This window comes from Plecotus auritus (genome assembly GCF_963455305.1).
Source record: "Plecotus auritus genome assembly, chromosome: 5".
Classification (NCBI taxonomy): domain Eukaryota; kingdom Metazoa; phylum Chordata; class Mammalia; order Chiroptera; family Vespertilionidae; genus Plecotus; species Plecotus auritus.
In genome coordinates this window covers 134,838,264-134,859,912 of record NC_137776.1, presented here as the reverse complement: position 1 = coordinate 134,859,912, position 21,649 = coordinate 134,838,264, and the positions used below count along the sequence as shown (strand labels likewise).

General features: G+C 40.6%; 2 protein-coding genes across 2 annotated transcripts in view; both read left to right on the top strand.

Annotated features, from left to right (window-relative positions):
* PDCD1LG2 (programmed cell death 1 ligand 2) overlaps positions 1–20,189 on the top strand; it is a gene marked incomplete at both ends in the record, with an annotated part of 87,300 nt that extends 67,111 nt beyond the window's left edge. Inside the window, one exon of the mRNA XM_080667829.1 lies at positions 20,140–20,189. Coding sequence (XP_080523955.1) covers positions 20,140–20,189 — 50 coding nt within the window. The remainder of the gene's footprint in view (positions 1–20,139) is intronic.
* On the top strand, positions 10,696–13,129 carry LOC308247963 (macrophage migration inhibitory factor). The gene has a single exon (XM_080667845.1). It carries the CDS (start codon positions 12,680–12,682, stop codon positions 13,025–13,027), a length of 348 nt encoding a protein of 115 aa, XP_080523971.1. The 5' UTR covers positions 10,696–12,679; the 3' UTR covers positions 13,028–13,129.
* Positions 20,190–21,649: the final 1,460 nt, after the last annotated feature.

Below are 21,649 nucleotides of genomic sequence, written 5' to 3'. Positions count from 1 at the left end.
TGTTGCAGTATTGTTCATAATATCAAAAGATGGGAAATAACTGAAATGTCTCATTACCAGAGGACTAATTTAATAAATTATGGTACTTCTATAAAATGGAATGCTGGCAAATAAAAAAAAATACAGTATATCTTTAAATGCTGATATAGAATAATTCTAAGATATACTGGTAATAGAAAAAAGATCCAATACAATGTTATAGAATGCTCTCTTGTTTTTTTAACAAAAGAATAAATATGCATTAATTTATGTTTGCAAATGCATTCAATGTTTTTGAAAAGATACACAAGCAACTGTTTATAACTGACTCTAGGAAACTACAAGTGATGGGGTCTGGGGTGGCAAAAATAGCAAAGATAAATTTGTAAAAGTCCCCATATATTTGAAAATATTGAAACCTACATGTTTTATAATTCATGTGTCAAAGAAGAAATGATAGTGAAAAAATGTACATACTAAAAACTCAATGATAATAAAAAATACTACCTCACTTAATTGGTCTGAGATGGGATTCAGACCAATATAATAGTTAAAAATGATTCTTTTAAGGGAAACTTGTTAATTTAAATGCTTATTTTAGACAAGAAGGAAGGTTGAAAATTAGTGAGCTATGTGTTCAATTTAAGAAATTAGGAAAAGAACAATAGAAAAAAACAAGCATAAAAAGTAGATAATAAGGATAAACACAAGTTCATGAAAAAGTAAACAAAGATACAAAAGATAGAATGCATAAAATTATAAGGTCTGTTTTGTAAATAGAGAAATATCTGCAGAGATTGAACAAAAGAGAGAAAGAACAAATAAGCAACATTAGAAGCGAAAGGGACATAATCAAACGTAAGGCAAAGTATTTTTAAATGTATCAATTTAGGTCAATCATTTGAAAATTTAAATGAAATGGACAAATTCCTTAAAAAGTGTAACTTACTAGAATTTACTCAAAAATAGAGACCCTTAATTGTCCTATAACTACTAAAGAAATGTCATCAAAGTCTTTCCACAAAGAAAATACTAAGCTCAGATATTTTTACAGATGACATATCAGGCTTTTAAGAAAGAGATCATTCCAATCTTTAAAACTATCTCAGAGAACAACAACAAAATGAGACTATGATGCAATTCATTATATATAACCTTTATATCAAAACAAAGCAAGGACAGTACAATAAAGAAACATTTTGGCCAATCTCAATTTTTAAAACAGCTACAAAATTCAAATGAAATGCTAATAAAACAAACCCCAGGAGTTTACTTTGAAAAGATAATAGGTCATAAACAAGCTGGATTTACCCAGAAATGCAAGGGTAGTTAAACACTAAAAAATATATAAATAGCCAAAACCGGTTTGGCTCAGTGGATAGAGCGTCAGCCTGCGAACTGAAAGGTCCCAGGTTCGATTCCGGTCAAGGGCATGTAACTTGGTTTCGGGCACATCCCCAGTGGGAGGTGTGCAGGAGGCAGCTGGTCGATGTTTCTCTCTCATCGATGTTTCTGACTATCTATCACTCTTCCTTCCTCTCTGTAAAAAATCAATAAAATATATTTAAAATATATATATATATATATATATACATATATATATATATATATATAATTGACAACATTACAGATTAAATAGGAAAAAACATGATCATCTGAGAAGTTGCTGCAAACCATACTCCTAGTGATTTAAAAAAAAGAGAGAGAAGCAGACCCTTAAATATCAGGAACAATAGAAAGACCCCTTTTACTTCTACTATTATGCAGGATTTCCTAACAAGTGCTGTAAGACAAGAAGAAGTAACAGAGAACAAATCGGGGAAAAGAGGTAAAAGGTAAAAGTATTGAAATAGCAAAGTGGTTAAAGGTATGAATAGCCATTTTGCAGGAGAGAAAATATGGGGACTAGCAATAGATTCTCCATTTTCATTAGCATTATGTAAATATTAATTTTAATTATAATAAGAAACCATATTATACTCTTCAGATGGGCTAAAATTAAGGAGTATTACTATACTAAGTAATTGCAAAGACTTGGATCAAGGAGGACTCTTTTAAGAAGTTAAATGCTGGTGTGAGTTAAATTGGCACAACCACTCTGGAATGAATTTGACATTATCTTATAAAGTTGAACATTTGAATACCCTATAATGCAGCAATCTGTACTCTTAGGTATACATTGTAGAGGAATTCTTGGGTACTTACACACCAGAAAATACAAACATGGACATTCACAGTGGCATTTTTGTAGTAGTAAACACTGAAACCCTAAAAATCCAACCCAAATATATCAGTCAGGGTTTGTTTAGAGAAGCAAAACCACGATGACAAACAAACACAATAGGGGATTTATTGAGGGATTTGGCCGTATGCAGCTATGGGGCTGGTTATACTGTCTGTGTAAGGCTGGTGTTCTTCTGTCTAGTGCTGGAGTTCAAGTCCCCAGGACAGGCAGTCAGGATGTGACGTCAGGGAAGCAATGACACATTAGAGCCCACAGGATGGACTGGAATCTGCATTAGTCTCTCAGCACTTCTAAACTTTGGTGCCATTCATGGAGTTAAACTTAAACACACCTGACCCAAGAGTTGGAAAGGCTGAAGCAGAAGATCTGCAAGGAGGTGGAGGAACTGTGGGCCTGCACCGACCTCCTCAGTGTAAGGAAATACGCCATTCCTTCACTTCCGCCTTCTGCATTGGGAGCACCATGCCTCCTGCCTTTTCACGTGAGAAGTCTAAGAGGCCTAGAGCAGTGAAGTGATCTGTAACCTAGGAGCCATTTTAAAGAAAAATACTTATGCATCTGACACTCTTCTCGAGAGAGTCCATGTTGGTATTTTGGATCTGGGTACATGTTATTCCACCTCGCCAAGGGACATTCCTGACCTATGTACTTGTGACTATTGCCTTTGATTATGTCTCATAAGTAGGCTTAGGTAGGTTTGCAACAACAGATCAACTTGTACTTTCATTATACAAAGGATAATAGATGTGATTTGTGGACTGATTTCCTCCTGAATCAGCCTATATAATAAAGATGTAATATGCAAATGGTCGTTACATCGTGAAGCATAACAACCGGATCACGGATCATCAGGAGGGTGGGGCAGCGAGCTACAAGCAGGTGGCAGAGAGCTACAGGAGGGGGCAGGGCAGCAAGCTATGAGGGGGCGGGGAGGGAGCGCAGGGAGCTACAGGAGGGCAGGGCAGCAGGCAGATAGCTACAGGAGGGCAGCAGTGAGCTACTGGCAAGCTACTGGCCCACGGATTCCTGCACAGGGCGACTAGTTATAATATAATCTTATGTAAATTTGGGCATTGTATCCAAATGTTCATTTTATTTAAATGTGAACTGCTTGCTTTGAGCTAAGACCAAGTTCTCAATCTCTATGCAAATCTAGTATGAAATTATCCATGCCCACTCTATGCCTACTAAGCTAGGGGGAGAAACCACTCTGTGGCAGAAGAGAATAAGGAAGTTCCTAACCTATATTTCTCTATTTTTCGCTACTCATTCAGGATGAAGTTTAAATCCATTACCAAAACAAAGTATTAGTATTAAAATTATTTAAAGGAGAGAATGATAAGTCTTTGTTAATGGATTTATTTTGAGAAATAATAATACAACAAAGTTCCAATACTGGGAAAGAGTTTGGCTAATTTCCTCCAGAATATGATAGTAACATGTAACTTGAAGTGACTTTTTCTCCCTCTGTATCTAAAAACCTTGGGCCAAGAGTAATTAATTAGAGCTTACTGCAATTTTGTATTTGATGTTTTGCTATGGTGTTAGATTTTGAAAAACAAATACTTTAGTTTAAATCAGTTCAGTGTGTGAAAAATCTAGTTTTATAAAATAGCAAATTGAAAGGCGGTGATTTAAATTTACAATTTTTTCCCCTGCAAAACAGTTTGTCATAAAAATGTTTAAATGATGAGTTCCAATATTGACTTTAAAATATGACTCAGACCAATTTTTCAGAAATGTATTTTTTACAAAATGGGAAGTATTGGCACTTCTTTCATTTCAATACTTTTTTTTGCTACTTTACTTTTACTCTATTTTTTAAGATAGTTTACAACAAAATGCTCCACCACCCACATTTTTATAAACATTGTGCTTATTGGGTTATTCTATGATATGGTTATTATTCAGAGACGCTTTTTTGTTCTTTTTTATTTACGTATTTATTTTTCCTTTTTATTTAATTTATTGGAGTGGCATTGTTTAATAAAATTATATAGGTTTCAGGTGTACAATCCTATATAATAAAAGAGTAATATGCAAATTAACCATCACTCTGCTACACCCACCAGCCACGCCCACCAGCCAATCAGGAGCAAATATGCAAATAAACCCAACCAAGATGGCTACAGCCACAGAGAGCAGGAGCGAGGATTGGGTTTCCCCAGCAATGGAGGAAGCCAAGCTTTCCGCCTGCCCTTGCCAGCCTAGGCCTCCACTCAAGGCTACAAAGTTTCAATGATAGAAGATACATAAATCCAAAAAAAAATGGCTGCTGCCACAGAGCAAGCAGAAGGCTTGGCTCCGCTCCAGGCTACAAAGTTTCAATTGTAGAAGATAAATAAACCCCAGATACCAGGGCCTCTGCTTGGGTTGCCAGGGGGTATGGCTGGCCTGCAAACCACCACAGGCCCCTCGCCCAGGCCACCCCATGCCCCAAGGGAACCCCCACCCTGATCTGGGACACCTTTCAGGGCAAACCAGCTGGCCCCCACTCATGCACCAGGCCTCTATCCTATCTAATAAAATATGCAGATTGACCACCACTCCAACACACAAGATGTCTGCCCTCATGTGGTCAAAGATCCTGCCCCCATGTGGACACAAGATGGCGCCACAAGATGGCCAGTAAGGGAGGGCAGTTGGGAGGGACCAGGCCTGCAAGGGAGGGCAGTTGTGGGCGATCAGGCCAGCAGGGGAGGGCAGTTGGGAGGGACCAGGCCTGCAAGGGAGGGCAGTTGGGGGTGATCAAGCCTGCAGGGGAGGGCAGTTAGGGGTGACCAAGCCGGCAGAGGAGGGAAGTTGGGGGCGACCAGGCCTGCAGGGAAAGGCAGTTGGGAGGGACCCAGGCCTGCAGGGGAGAGCAGTTGGGGGGGACCAGGCCTGCAGGGGAGAGCAGTTGGGGGGGACCAGGCCTGCAGGGGAGAGCAGTTGGGGGGGACCAGGCCTACACAGGAGGGCAGTTAGGGGTGACCAGGCCTGCAGGGGAGCGCAGTTAGGCGCAAACAGGCTGGCAGGGGAGCAGTTAGGTATCAATCAGGCTGGCAGGGGAGTGGTTAGGGGGTGATCAGGCTGGCAGGCAGAAGTGGTTAGGGGCAATCAAGAAGGCAGGCAGGCGAGCAGTTGGGAGCCAGCAGTCCTGGATTGTGAGAGGGATGTCCGACTGCCTGTTTAGGCCCGATCCCACCAGGATTGGGCTTAAATGGGTAGTCGGACATCCCTCGAGGGGTCCCAGATTGGAGAGGGTTCAGGCTGGGCTGAGGGACACCCCCCTCCCCCGTGCATGAATTTCGTGCACTGGGCCTCTAGTTCTATAATATATCATCTGTATGTCATATTGTGTGTTCACCATCCCAAGTCCAGTTTTCTTCCATCACCATTTATTCCCCCTATACCATCTTCTACCTCCCCCACCCTCTTTCCTTCTGGTAATCACCATACTATTGTCTGTGTCTGTGAGTTTTTTTGTGTGTGTTTTGTTTTTGCGTAATCCCTTCACCTTTTTCACCCAGCCCTGCAACTCCTGCCCCCTCAAACAGCTGTTCTCTATATAAGTCTGTTTCTACTTTATTTTGTTCATTAGATTCCACATATAAGTGAAATTATATGGTACTTTTCTTTCTCTGACTAGCTTATTTCACTTAGCATAATGCTCTCCAGGTCCATCCATGCTGTCCCAAATAGTAAGACTTCCCATCTCTTTTACAGCTGAGTAATATTCCATTGTGTAAATATCCCACAGCTTTTTTTTTTTTATCCACTCATCTACTGATGGATACTTGGGCTGCTTCCAAATCTTGGCTATTGTAAATAATGCTGCAATGAACATAGGGGTGCATATATTCTTTCTAATTAGTGTTTTTGGGTTTCTTCAGATATATTCCCAGAACTGGAATCAAATCACTGGGTCATAAGGCAGTTCCATTTTTAATCTGTTGAAGTGACTTAAAAGAAAGATAGGCCCAGCCAACGTGGCTCAGAGGTTGAATGTCCACCTATGAACCAGGAGGTCACAATTCCATGCCCGGTCAGGGCATATGCCCAAGTTGCGAGCTCGATCCCCAGTGGAGGGCATACAGGAAACAGTCTATCGATGATTCTCTCTCATTGATGTTTCTGTCTCTCTATCCCTCTCCCTTCCTCTGAAATAAAATTTTTTTTAAAAAAAAGAAAGATAGGCCCTAACCGGTTTGGCTCAGTGGACAGAGGGTCGGCCTGCAGACTAAAGGGTCCCAGGTTCGATTCCGGTCAAGGGCATGTACCTTGGTTGCAGGCACATCCCCAGTAGGGGGTGTGCAGGAGGCAGCTGATCGATGTTTCTCTCTCATCCATCGATGTTTCTAACTCTATCCCTCTCCCTTCCTCTCTGTAAAAAAATCAATAAAATATATTTTTAAAAAAAGATAGGTAAATTTCCTCCTGAAAGTGATTATTAAAACTACCAATTAACTGAACACAAGACAGTTTCACATGGAGACAGTAATAATCTGCTTTGACTTCCTTTGCTCTTTTGGGTTTACACTTGAGGGTTTCAGGTTTCTGGATATGTGTTGCTGGGCTGTGGGTTACCTGCCACAAATTGGGTTCTCAGGGAAGGTGACTCTGAGGCAGAAATTAGGGAACAGGGAGTTTATTAGGAAGTTCTCTTAGGATCAAACCGGGCCTGGCTAAGGCCAACATTAAAAGAGAGCTGTGTCCTCCACCCCAGCACAGGGGATGATGAATCAAGGGGGACATAAGGTCCAGCTCTTCCTCCCTAATCAGTACCAATTCTGGAGGATATGTGTTTATTTTAATTAAGGAAGGCCACATTTTTTAATCAAGGGTCTGTAAGTATTAGTAGCTAAATATTTTTTTTTAATTTGCAATTTGAATTATAATCTTATCAGGAAGTGATTTAGAAAAATACTGCATTGTACTGAAATAAGCTACATATTTATTATCTTAGAGACCTGAAAAAAATAGCATTCTCTGATTTTTGGAAAATAGTATCAACTTTCTCTAAGTTTCCTTTTGTTTGCTGTCTTTATGTGGCTTCAAAGGGCTCTCCATGCCCTCTGCACCACTTCCCAAATCTGTTCTTGCTATTAGTTACGTAGAGATGTTTAGTAACAAAGAAAAACCTAAGCAGGACTCACCCAGCTTTTATATCCTGTACGGCTGAACTGTAATGAAAGTTTGAGTCTTTCCAAAAGTCTGGTCTGCACACCGTGGAGGAAAAACAGTTGGGGAAAAAAATGCTTTGAACATGTGAACCATGTAATTTCATCTGAACTACGGAATTCCAAAAATACTTGCTTATTGAAAGGGAAGTTATATTTTTGTGTTAGAATTTGTTGTGGAGAGGGATAAGTACTAGTTCTCTCCTCCTTTCCTTTTTCTCATAAACTTAAGAATTAAACACTGTCTGAGTAGCTGGGTAGGAAAATAGTGTGAAGAAGGTAAGTTGGACCCTGAGGTGAGCTTGCCCTAGAACAGTGGTCGGCAAACTAATTAGTCAACAGAGCCAAATATCAACAGTACGATTGAAATTTCTTTTGAGAGCCAAATTTTTTAAACTTAAACTTCTTCTAACGTCACTTCTTCAAAACAGACTCGCCCAGGCCGTGGTATTTTGTGGAAGAGCCACACTCAAGGGGCCAAAGAGCCGCGTGTGGCTCGCGAGCCACAGTTTGCAGACCATGGCCCCTAGAACCTACTTTTGTTGGATATATCTACTCTTCTATTGAGCCACACTCAGCTGGAGACAATTCCCTCTCCCTCTGAGGATAATCTAGGGGTCTGGCCATGTCTTCAAGACTAGTTGGACAGAGTGCCAGAGATTTCATCAGTTCTGCTCACTGGTGCCAGTGTAAACACCGTACCGGTAGCAAGACTGGAACTTTTGGGTCTCTGCTGGGCAGCCTGGTCAAGCAGAACATTTTTTATTTTTAGTTAATCCTCACCTGAGGACATTTTTCCATTATTTATTTTTATTTTTATTTTGTAGAGAGAGTAGAAGGGAGGGGGAGAAACAGAGAAACATCGATGCGAGAGAGACACATAGATTGGTTGCCTCCTGCACACACCCCGACCAGGGCGGGATGGAGCCTGCAACTGAGGTATCCTTCAGCCTGTGGGCTGACGCTCTATCTATTGAGGCAAAATGGCTAGGGCAAGCAGAACATTTTAAGGTTCTGTTTGGTTTTAGGGCTCTGTAAGGTCATCAGGTGTTAGTAATAATATTAATAACTTGAATTTGAAGAAAAGTGTACTATGTGCCAGTTGCAAACAATACTGGATACTTTTACATGAATTACGTTATTCAATCCCCACAACAATCCTTTGTGGAATTTGAAGCTTGGAGAAGCACCCAGATTTTGGAACCATCAGTCTGTCTCCAGAACCTTTCTTCAACCCTGTTCTGTGAGCCCTGGCTTTTGATAATGGGCCTCAGGGTTCCAGATTGCAATCTCAGACACCAGTGCAGCCGGTGCCGTCGGGGCCCAGCCCATGTCTCCTTGGGGCTTTACCAACAGCCAGCAGCGGCAGCTGTGGGGATCCTTTTCACGTCCCGCGTGGTTCAGGGTTCCAGGTTCAGGGTTCGGGTTCTGCAGAAGGCCGCACACAAATGAAAAGAGACTAGAAAAGCATTAATTTGGGAACATTGGGGCCCAAGCTGGAGTCCACCTCTAGGGGGAGGACTACCACCCGCTCTGGCTTTGCTATCCCTTTTATTAAGGTTATGGGATACACCCATATCCTTTAGGCAGGAAATTCCAATAATAGCCAATCAGCAAGAATTCATGTAAGAGTAACAGGTGGAGGCTGCTTCAACTACCAATGTCTCAACGAAACAATGAGTGATCAGCTCTGACCTTTCAGAGCAATTAAGGTTGACCAGCCTTCCAGATTCCCTTTCCACATCTCTCTATTAGTGGGACAATGATGGGTTCCCGGCAGGCAGCACCTTGCAATGGCTTTCTCTAGTGGCTAGAGGTCCAACTGTGAGCATGGAGGCTGGGTGTATGGAGACTTAATGCCTCCCAGAGCAGCCCTTAACTAATGATTGATTAGAGTTGGTGTACAGGGGTGGGCAAACGTAGGTTTACCATTGTAACGTGAATAATACTATAATTAATAAATAATACAAAAAGAAACTGTTTCACGTTCTCACGACTGCAAACCTACATTTGCCCACCCCTATATAAATCTCCAGCTCCCTCGATCCTCAGGCAGAATAACTAAGAGACATGGGTTCTACACTGATTCCCAGCATTCCCCAGAGGGACTGAGCACCTGTTACCCACCGTGCCAACATGCTTGAAAACACTGCCTTTATTGGCTGTCTTCCCTTCCTTCTATTACATCCCTGATGGCATTTCCTGAGGTCACCACCAAAATAAACTATTTGTTGGTATATTCTTGTCTCAAGGTCGGCTTCTCAGGGAACTAAAATGAAGACAAAGATTAAAAGAAAGGTGGGTCTTTGAAGAGGAGCACCCAGGTGGAGGAAGTGCTGCATTGCTGGAAGGGAGAGCCCAGGGTTGCATCTGTGGGACGCAGCCTCTCATAGATGGTCCCCTGTTCTCAAAGGTGAGGTGTCTTTGTGAGACAGGAAAGGTTTTGGAGGATTATTGAATTTTGACCCACTGAGTGTTTCTCTGACTGCTCAGTTGTGTGGAGCTTCTATCAGAAGTTCTCTTTTGCTCCATTCTTTATGTTTGTCCAACATTTAATAAGAAATAAGACGCCTGACCATGGTGGCTCAGTGGTTGAGCATCAATCTATGAACCAGGGGGTCAGAGTTCCATTCCTGGTCAGGGCACATGTTGACTTGATCCCCTGTAGGGGGCATGCAGGAGGCAGAGGATTAATGATTCTCTCTCTTCATTGATGTTTCTATCTCTCCCTCTCCCTTCCTCTCTGAAATCAATAAAAATATTTATTTTTTTAAAAAAAGAAATGAAAACTCAGAAAATGCAACCATTAGTAAATGAAATAATGAAACAAGATAAAAATGCCAACATGTTCTCAATAGAGCATTGAGGAAGTAATAATGAGTAAATGAAAGACAAGTACACAGTGTCTTAATTTTGGAGGATTTATAACTTATCTATATAGTCTGAACATAATGTATGCGCTATGTAACTGAAACTGAATTGAGCTCTTTTGCCAAGTTTATTACACTTAAAGGATAGTTTCTCAACTTGTGATTCTATGGTCTCTTTTTATTAACTGGACTTCCAGTGGTGCCGAATATATTTTCAGGGACTAAAATGGGCTTTGGGAAACTCTTGCTTGTTGAGGTTAATGGCATCGTAAAGTGTTAACTATTGCATTCACACATTTTAATTCCTTGACTGTCTTTAATTTCATATACTCAAATTTGTACCTGCATTAATTAAGTTTTGCCTGAAACAAGACATTTTAAAAATGTGTTGTAGTGTAACCCCCATCTTACAAAGGATGCCTCAAAAAAAGGTCGAATTGTGGAGTCATTTATTAAAAGCCGGTGGCATACGAGGGAGCAAAAGCGCTCCAGACCTCGCAGCCCCGAACAGCTTGCCACATCTGGCTTATATTGACAGAATATCACAAAAGTATTGATTACATCTTTGGGTCTGGAATGAGGAACCTGTTTTGCGAAAAAGCATTTTTACAGAAGCAGAATTTGAGCAACTTAGTTATCTAAAGTATCTACGAAACACTGAATCAACAGAAACACATTATCTGGGACCACCCACCTGGACAATTTAGAATAATTGTGCTGTCCAGATTCTGGGACCACTGAGTCAACCGAAATTCAGTTATCTGTAGCTACTGAGACAATTTAGGATCACTATCTGTCCTGGGTCCCAGAGGAATGTGCTTCGATGACCAGTGAGATCACAATCAATGGGATATTCAAACTGCCATCAAGGGAGTATTCAATCATACATAAGTTCAGAAAATCAAAATAACTTTTAAATGAGTACAGAACCCAAAACAGCAAGGTTAAAATATTAAACAGCAATTTTTACCCAAGTATGGTTGCTACCATACTTCAAATGTATTATATGGTCTGAATAAGTTTGTTTTAAAACTTGCTTGGGGGTATTGTTATGAGTGCTTTCATGATGAACAAACTTAGAAATGTCCATTATTTTAAAAAAATCTGTAGATAAGATTATAAAACCTCAAGTAGATGTTTCTTCTAGCCACAAGAGGGAACTGTATGAGCAGTAGTAGGATATTTCGAGATAATTTTCAGAGGATCTCAGCACACATTCTGCACTCCTCGAGTCTTGAAGCATCCCAGTTTTCTTGCCACATTTCAGTCAAACAATATTTCCACCCCAGATTTGGTTGGGTTACAGAGCTGAATAATCCTTTACTGCTTTTTAAAATTTTTGTATTCTTTGTTTAAAGTATTACACATCTCCTTTTTTTCCCCATCAACCCCTCCCTGGCCACTCTCACCCCCCAGCACATGCTCCCCCCGCCTCCCCTGTCCATATCCATTGGTAATGCTTATATACATACATACAAGTCCTTTGGTTGATCTCTTATCACACCTTCCCCCCCCTCCCCCCGCCTTCCCTCTCCTTACTGCTTTTTAACAGGTAAACTGATTTTTATCTGCTTGACCGTGGAAGAACACGGACTTAACAACAAAGTATACACAGGCAATGGCCAACTTCCTTTTGTAATCCACACACCCACTGCTATAAACCCGTCTGTTTCCTCCAAACTGGTCAAGGTAAAAACATGGAAGGAACTCTTGCCATCCTTGTCAATGTTCTTGTCCTTACTACAGAGGAACCCTAAGACAGCCTCTGGAAACAATGTGCTTGCTTGGGATTGGGGAAGGATAGATTGAGGGGAGACGTTGGGATACTATGTTCCATTCCTCAGGGTCCTACAGAAGCTTTTCCTCTGATGGGACGCAACAGGCAAGGCAGCACAAGGCAAGAACACAATTGAATTCTTGGGATCTATGAGGAAAGTAAGAGCCTGCAGTGCATCACATTGGGTATTTTTAGGGAGTGACTTGGGTAGGGAGAGATTCTTCATTTGGTGAATCACATGTTGTATGATGGGTAATGTTAAAATACTATCCAATGTGTTTAGAGGTTAGTTCCTTGATTCATTTATAACCTGCAACATCATACATGGGTGATATGTTTCCACTGCTTATTTTCAAGAATTTACATGAACTTGTACATAAATCATTATTTTCGTTTTAAAAAAGTACTTTTTATTTATTTCAGAGAGGAAGGGAGAGGGGGAAAGAGAAAGAAACATCAATGATGAGAGAGAACCACTGATTGGCTGCCTCCTACAGGCCCCCCACTGGAGATCAGCCCCCAACTTAGCCAGGTGCCCTTGACTGGAATCGAACCTTCAGTCCAAAGGCCGATGCTCTATCCATGAGCCAAACCAGTTAGGGCTATTATTTTCATTTTTGCTTAAGACACAAAGAATGTGGCGATCATGCCGATGTTCGTGGTGAACACCAACGTGCCCCGCGCCTCGGTGCCGGACGGGCTCCTCTCCGAGCTCACCCAGCAGCTGGCGCAGGCCACGGGCAAGCCGGCCCAGTACATCGCGGTGCACATGGTGCCGGACCAGCTCATGGCTTTCGGCGGCTCCAGTGAGCCCTGCGCGCTCTGCAGCCTGCACAGCATCGGCAAGATCGGCGGCCCGCAGAACCGCTCCTACAGCAAGCTGCTGTGCGGCCTCCTGGCCGAGCGCCTGCGCATCAGCCCGGACAGGATCTACATCAACTACTACGACGTGAACGCGGCCAACGTGGGCTGGAACGGCTCCACCTTCGCCTGAGGGCCCGCCGCCCCAACCCATCAGCCCCAGACCCCGCCGGCAGCATGTTCTCGCTCCCAGCGACCCCCACCTCCCGGTCGGGAGAAATAAACGGTTCGGAAACCAAAAAAAAAAAAAAAAAAAAAAAAAGACACAAAGAATGTTATTCTCCAGGTGAATGTGGAAATCCTGATTTCATTCATTAATTTTTCTGCATGAAAGATTAAGAATAAAGTTAAGAATTAAGAAAAGTTAGTTAAGAAACCAGAAGTATTGTGTATATTTAGTTAATGAGAAAGTAAGTTTGGGAAAAGAGGCAGTATAGTGAAGTTTTTAAGTGGTGAGGTTTTAGGTTCAAGTTTTGACTACCACTTCTTAACTCTGTAAACTTTGAGCCTCTCTAAGCCCCACTTTCTTCATTTGTAAAAATACGGATAATAATAACTACCTCAGGGAGAAACCAAGATGGCGGCATAGGTAAACACCTAAACTGCTGCCTAGCACAACAATTTCAAAACTACAACTAAAAGACAGAACGGACACCATCCAGAACCACAGGAAAGCAGGCTGAGTGAAAATTCTACAACTAGAAGGAAGGAGAAAAGCTCACAGAGAATTGGAGGTACGGCAAAGGGTCTTTGTGCGCGCAGAGAGGAAGGGCGGCTGAGAGCCTGGCTGACTTTCTCTGGCGGAAGGGGGAAGGAAGCCTCCGACCGCACTGAACCCCAGTTCTGACTGCACTGAACCCCAGTTCCAGGCGAGCCCCTGGGGACCCACGCTCTTGTGGGGGGAGTCTGGACTCTCGGGCGGAGACTCGGGAGCCGGGGAAGGCGGAGGACTGAAAGTGCGCACGGGGGCACGCGCTGGTGCGCACAAGGGCTGCGGAGGTTGCCGCGGGCTTTCCCTGGTGGAGGGGAGTCAGAGGCTCCTGACGGCACTGTGCCCCAGTTCTGACTGCAGTGAACCCCGGTTCCAGGCGAGCCCCTGGGGACCCACGCTCTTGTGGGGGGAGTCTGGACTCTCAGGCGGAGACTCGAGCTGGGGAAGGCGGAGGACTGAAAGCGCACGTGCGCGCAGGGGCGGGGCTGACAGGAAGCCAAGACTGAGGCTCCACCCCACCCAAGCTGAGCACAGAGGCTATTGCAGTTTGGCAAGTCTAATCCTATAAGGCTGTCTCCAGCACCGGGCTTCTCCCAGCATAGACACAGCTGATCATTACAGCCAACTGACCCGGAGGTCAATTCTTCCCAGTGATACCAACAACAATAAAGACTTAATTACAACAAGGCCGTACACACAGTCCACAAAGGGGTGCACCAAGAGTGTCCACCTCAGGTTAACTGGGGAAGCAGACCCACTGGGCCATATTGGAAACCTAGCACAAATATCTACCTTACCAACTCAGGGAAGCAGTGAAAATGCGGGGTCAAAGAATCAGATCACAAACGAAAGAAATGGAGGAAAACAAACGACTGGATATAGAATTCAAAACCACCGTTATAAGACTTTTTAAGAATATCCTAGAAAAGGCCGATAAATATAACGAGACCCTCGAAGATATGAAAAAGGACCAACTAGAAATTAAACATACACTGACTGAAATAAAAAATATTATACAGAGACCCAGAAACAGAATAGAGGAACACAAGAATCAAGTCAAAGAAGTGAAATACAAAGAAGCAAAAAACACTCAACCGAAAAAGCAAAAAGCAAAAAAAAAAAAATCCAAAAAGTTGAAGATAATGTAAGAAGACTCTGGGACAACTTCAAGCGTACCAACATCAGAATTATGGGGGTGCCAGAAGAAGAGAGAGAGCAAGATACTGAAAACCTATTTGAAGAAATAATGACCGAAAACTTCCCCCACCTGGTGAAAGAAATAGACTTACAAGTCCAGGAAGCCCACAGAACCCCAAACAAAAGGAACCCAAAGAGGACCACACCAAGACACATCATAATTAAAATGCCAAGAGCAGCCCTGACCGGTTTGGCCCAGTGGATAGAGCGTCGGCCTGGGGACTGAAGGGTCCCGGGTTCGATTCCGGTCAAGGGCATGTACCTTGGTTGCGGGCACATCCCCGGTGGGGAGTGTGCAGGAGGCGGCTGATCGGTGTTTCTCTCTCATCGATGTTTCTGACTCTCTATCCCTCTCCCTTCCTCTCTGTAAAATATCAATAAAATATATTTAAAAAATAAAATAAAAAAAAAAAAATAAAATGCCAAGAGCAAAAGACAAAGAGAGAATATTAAAAGCAGCAAGAGAAAAACAGGTAATTACCTACAAGGGAGCACCCATACGACTGTCAGCTGACTTCTCAACAGAAACTATGCAGTCCAGACGGGAGTGGCAAGAAATTTTCAATGTGATGAATAGCAAGAACCTACAACCAAGATTACTCTACCCAGCAAAGCTATCATTCAGAATTGAAGGGCAGATAAAGAGCTTCACAGATAAGAAAAAGCTGAAGGAGTTCATCACCACCAAACCAGTATTATATGAAATGCTGAAAGGTATTCTTAAAGAAGAGGAAGAAGAAAAAAGTAAAGAGAAAAATTATGAACAACAAATACATATCTATCAACAAGTGAACCTAAAAATCAAGTGAATTAAAAACCTGAGGAACAGAATAATCTGGTGAATATAATAGAATCAGGGGCATAGAAAGGGAGTGGACTGATAATTCTCAGGGGGAAAGGGGTATGGGGGGTTCATGAAGAGACTGGACAAAAATCATACACCTTTGGATGAGGACAGTGGGGGGGAGGTAAGGGCAGAAGGTGGGGTGGGAAAGGGGTGGAGGGGAGCTATGGGGGGGAAAAGGAGAAATAATTGTAATAATCTGAATAAAGATTTATTTAAAAAAAAAAATAACTACCTCATGTAGTTGTTTAGAAGGTAAATATTAAGTGCTTACAGTAGTATCTAGCACATAATAAAAGCTGAATAAATGCTAATTACAACAATGATGATTTGTGTAACAGCGCCAATCATCAGAAAGTTCTTCATGGCTAATCCAAAATATACTGCTAAGGGCATGGATTTACTCTGAGCTCTTGGTTTCCAGCATTAAAAAAAAAAAAAAGAAAGAAAAATCTGAAAAGATAGGTATTATTACCGTCTTCACTTTACAGATGAGGAACAGTTAGGAGTAGTTTAGAGGGCTAGTAAGGGCCACGTGAAGGTGATCATCATGGACCAGGAAGCCCATCAGCATGGGCTCAATCATGATGTTGCTATTAAATGACCTAAGGTACTTGCAACCATTTGATCTCATGGGGTCTCTATAGCAGGGTTGTTCTAGCCTTCAGATAGCTCTTTTATCAGGAAATCAGGAAAATTCAGAATTGCTGGAGGAGGAATCATGCCCACATTTCTTAGAAATCCAGTGGACTTTCTGACTTGTTTACATGCTGGTAGGAGAATTGGGAGATTTAGTAGAAAGATTCTAGCCTAAATATAAAGACAGTACAGAGAGGGAGTACTTTAGTTTATTTAATCTTAATCAACTCTTTATGGACCTTATTAATATGCATGAGAAATCATCAGAGTATTTGTTTAAAATGCTATTCTTGAGGTCATACCATCAAGAACTTCTGATTAAGGAAGCCTGGGACTTGGCTAAGGAATCTGCATTTTAAATGTACAGCCAGGTAATTCTGATATAGGTGATGGGTGGACCACACTTTGGGAAAACTAATCTCCTCAAGTAACATATTTTTAAAAATAGCACTTATTGTTTTCTGATTATAAAATAAAAAATTAGAAAATGCTAAGAGTGGCCCTGGCCCATGTGGCTCAGTTGGTTGAGCATCGTCCCATACACCAAGAAGTCACTGGTTTGATTCCCCATCAGGGCAATGCCCAGGTTGCAGGCTTGATCCCCAGTAGGCAGCTGGTTAATGTTTCCCTCGCATTGATGTCTCCCTCTCCCTTCCTCTCTCTCTATTAAAAAAAGGGGGGGGGGAGTCAATAAAAATAATAAAAAAAGAAAATGCTAAGAATAAAAAAATTTAAAAACCATTCATAATTATACTTTTTAGTGATGACTATTGTAAATATATTGCTGGCTATCCCTCTAATCTTTTTTAAAAAATATGCAGCCACTTTTCCATATATCTTTCCAGGTACTTATAATCAAGTTTATTGAGTATTCAATTTGATAGATATGTTCTTTTTATATAAATCCTTTAGTGGTTTTATAAATTATTTCTATGTTTGAAATACATATAAATTCATGCTATGAAATTCACCTATATTTCTGTTGGGTCTGGAAATTGGATTATATAATATTTAAGGTCCATTCTGATTAAGAGGTCATATGTGTAAGATTCTTGCAATTCTTTCAACATAAGAATTAACTATGTTCATAATTGATGGATAATATAAAATTACATTACTAAACTCAAAGTTTTGCCCTTGAACTTTATCTTTTGGTGTACACCTGCTGATGTAACATTGCATTTCTTCAAAAATGATATACACCATGGACACAGACAATAGGGTTGTGAAGGCCTGGGGTGAGGGGCAAGGGCGAGCTAGAGGAGGTAAAGGGGGCAAAAAGGGGACATATGCAATACTTTCAACAATGAAGATTTTTTTAAAGGTATAAAAATGACCAAGTATGTGAAAAAATGTTCAGCATCACTAATAATCAGTTATGCAAATCAAAACCAAAATAAGATATGATCTTATATCCCTCTAGATGGCTAGTATAAAAAAAAAACCCAGAAAATAACACGTGTTGGTGAGGATATGGAGAAATTGGAACCTTTGTGCGCTACTGGTAAGATTATAAAATGTTGTCACTTCTATGGAGAACAGTATGGAGGTTCCTAAAAAAATTCAAAATTGAACTACCATATAATCCAGCAATCCCACTTCTGGGTATTTACCCAAAAAGAATTGAAAGCAGGAACTTGAATAGTTATTTGAACAGCAATGTTCATAGCAGCTTCATTCACAATAGCCAAAATGTAGAAGCTACCCAAGTAGCCACCACTGGATGAATGGATAATTAAATGTCATATATGTACTAAGTGAGAAAGCCAGTCACAAAAAGACAAATACGGTATGCTTCCACTCATTTGAGGCATCTGAAGTAGTCAAATTCACAGAAACAGAAAGTAGAATGGTGGTTATCAGGGCCTGAGGGGAGAGGAAAAGAGAAGTTATTGTTTAATGTATACAGAGTTTCAGTTTTGCAAGAAGAAAAAGTTCTAATGATCTGTTTCACAACAATGTGGATATACTTATGCTATTGAACTGTACATTTAAAAATGGTTGAGGTGGTAAATTTTATGTTTTGTGTTTACCACATTAGAAGAATATAACTTGTAAAAAAAAGATAATAATAAAAAGAACAATGTTGCCCTTTTATTATATTTTGGACTGTCACACAAAACATAACAGTTTGGCCCTAGCCAGTTTGGTTCAGTGGATAGAGTGTCAGTCTGTGGGCTGAGGGGTCCCGGGTTCGATTCCGGCCATGCCTGGGTTGCAGGCTCCATCCCCAGTAGGGGGTGTGCAGGAGGCAGCCAATCAATTATTCTCTCTCATCATTGATGTTTCTATCTCTCTCTCCCTCTCCTTTCCTCTCTGAATAAATGTATTAAAAAAAAACATAATAGTTTGGTTTGATAAAAATTTCATGGAACTTGTTAATTATTACATAAGAATAATTGAATGAGAATATGACAGAAGCCCAAACTATTATATGCCAGAATAGTTTGTTACAACTGGGCACTAAATTTGACTCACTGATAAATACAATGAATAGGAGTTTTGGTCCAAATTAATGAAGGCATATATGTCTAAATAGAGAAGGAGAAGGACAAGGAGGAGGAGGAAGTAGAGGTAGAAAACGAGGAAGAAGAAAGATCTGATTAGAACTGTGGTGAACTTTTTACTGCTTCACATTATAAGGTTAAACAATTTTTCTTTCCAACTCCTCTTGCTATTTTAATAAAGAATGCACACAGAAATTCAGGTATAGCATTTTTTTTATACTGGGAACTCATTGGGACATAGTCAAACAGAACAACTGTTATTGTTGGCTGCTAATTTGAATGGAATCAGGTCTGTTTCCAACGATGTTTTAATTTCTAAAAAGACTGAAGTTAAGAGAAAGAATAGTGACTATTTTCCCATTTTGCTTGATTAGGAACAAGGGGCTTCTTCACTTTATTTTCCATTGAGGCTTATTAATAAGAAACCATCCTGCCTTTATGGCTAATTAAAAGTTTTCAAGTTGTAGTTAACACTGTTACTGTAAGGAGGATTGTGGACAAGGTTAGTCACAAATAACCAGAATTACTAAGATGTTCTTTTTAATTTAAAGGTTTACACTTTCTATTAGTGAAAATTTCAACCGTATAGAAAAGGAGCATGAATAACACACTAAATTCCCAAGAACCCATCACTTAGCTTCAAAAATTATCAACTCACAGTCAACCTTGTTTCATATATATTTCCAACTTCTCCACTCACCCCCAGATTATTTTGAAGCAAAACACAGACATCATATCATTTAAGCTGAAATATTCATTACCAATCTTCAGAAGGGGAAAAATTATAATCAAGAATCCAGCACAGTCACATATGAACTATTTTTGTTAAAATAAATTATATATATATGAAAAACATGGACATTTTCAGTGGTCACTTAACATATATGGTAGTGTGGTAGCCACACACACACACACACACAGTCTAACCCAGAAGCAAATACATCAGATGCACATAATGAAATATAATAAGTTTGAATATTAAATTTGAAGAGTCATAAACTAAAGAAACATCATTGTCAGTAAGTATTATCATCAGCTCTTACGGAGGTCACCAAACACTGGGAGTAGTGTGCTCAGAACCAAGGTCTGGTCGCAGTCCTGTGCTGCCATCAGAAGTCTGTGAAAGTGTGAAGCACACAGTGCCTACTTTCAGTCTGTGACTCAGGCCGCCTTTTCTCCAAATCCTCCCCTCACCAGTCTTGGGACTGTGCCTGAAATGCCACATTACAACATCGTTCCCAATGGTTTGCCAGCACTGCTGGGCCCACTGAGAGCAGGACAATTGGGACATTTTCAATCATGAGCAATTTAACTCTGTTTTACGTAACTTTTTTTCCTCATTGCAGAAGTCATGACTTCATTACAGACAGTTTGGAAAATACAAAAAAGAACATAAAAAACACCTGTAATCAGTGGTAAGCACCAATATTATAGAGCATTTTCTTCCCTTTTATTTCTAAGCACATTTTTGTGTGAATATAGGATATTTTACATACTGTCTTTAATCTGCTTTCATTACTTCAGAGTATATAGTGAAATACTTCTATATAGTTAAATATTCTTTCCCAACATAATTTTTTATTCTTACAAAATATTCCATTGTAAGGAAGGACTATAATTAATGTCTTTCGGGAAACCTTTAGATTATTTCCTTTTAGCTACACCTTTGTGGGGTGCACTGTTAAAACTAAAGCTCTGTACATACCAGTGTTTATTTCCTTAGAAAACAATCATCAGAAAAAAATAGTTGGGGCCAAGGTATGCATATTTTTAAGATCTCTCCTTTTTTTTTTTAGATATAATGCTAACTGCCCTTTAGAAAAATTGCACCAAATTATATTCTCACCAAGAGTTTATAAATGTACCTGTTCCTGTGTACCCTTACCAACATTATTTCTTTTCTTTCCACTTATTTTTGATTTCAGAGAGGAAGAGAGAGGGAGAGATATATAGAAACACCAATGATGAGAGATAATCATTGATTGGTTACCTCATGCCCCTTATTAGGGATCAGGCCGAAACCTGGGCCTGTGCCCTGACCTGGAATCAAACTGCAACCTCCTGATTCATAGGTTGGCACTCAACCACTGAGCCACATCAGCTGGGCCCAAAATTTTTTCCTGTAATAAAAAAAAGCCTGTTAGTTTGATAGATGAAAACATGCACCTATTAATTTTCTTTTATCCATTTAGTCTTAGTTCAGAATAGAGTTTAGTAAGTTTGACTAGAGAGTGATAGTGATGGGGTAGGAGAAGGAGGAGAAGCAAGATCCAGGATATGGGAACTGCTAATGGATTTTATAAAAGAACACTAGTGTCCTGGTGCACAAATTCGTGCACATTGCAAGGAAATTAATTAGAAGAAATATTTTAATATCGCTATTCACCCTTTCTCTATAAGTGTCAACCAAATTCATGATTGGCAATGACAGGTGGAAACACACGTGTGTGATTGGTGCCAGCAGGAGGCTTATATGTATCACGCATGCATGAGTCAACTTAGCCTTTTATATATGTAGAATAAACTTGCTTAATTAGAACTGCTTTCTGATTTAGCTAAGCTTTTTCTAGCCCAGTGAAGCACCCCAACTTCTCTTTCAGGTAATTGTCAGCAACACAGCAGTAAATATCAACATGAAGCAGATTATCATTGTAGATCACGCAGGGAGAACAAAGGGTAAAATATTTAACTGCAGCAGTGTTTGACTATTTCTGTGCAGTGAGAAAACCTGAAGTCATTTTCAAGTTCCATCATTTCTTACTTTTTTTCAGTTGGGTCAAGTTTCTAAACTTTCTAGATCTCCGTTTTCTGGCTAATGAAAATAAAATAGGATTCTACCAAGTCTCCTATCTACCT

Excerpts from the sequence above, each read along its gene's own strand:
- LOC308247963 (XM_080667845.1), top strand. The coding sequence starts at position 12,680 with ATGCCGATGTTCGTGGTGAACACCAACGTGCCCCGCGCCTCGGTGCCG.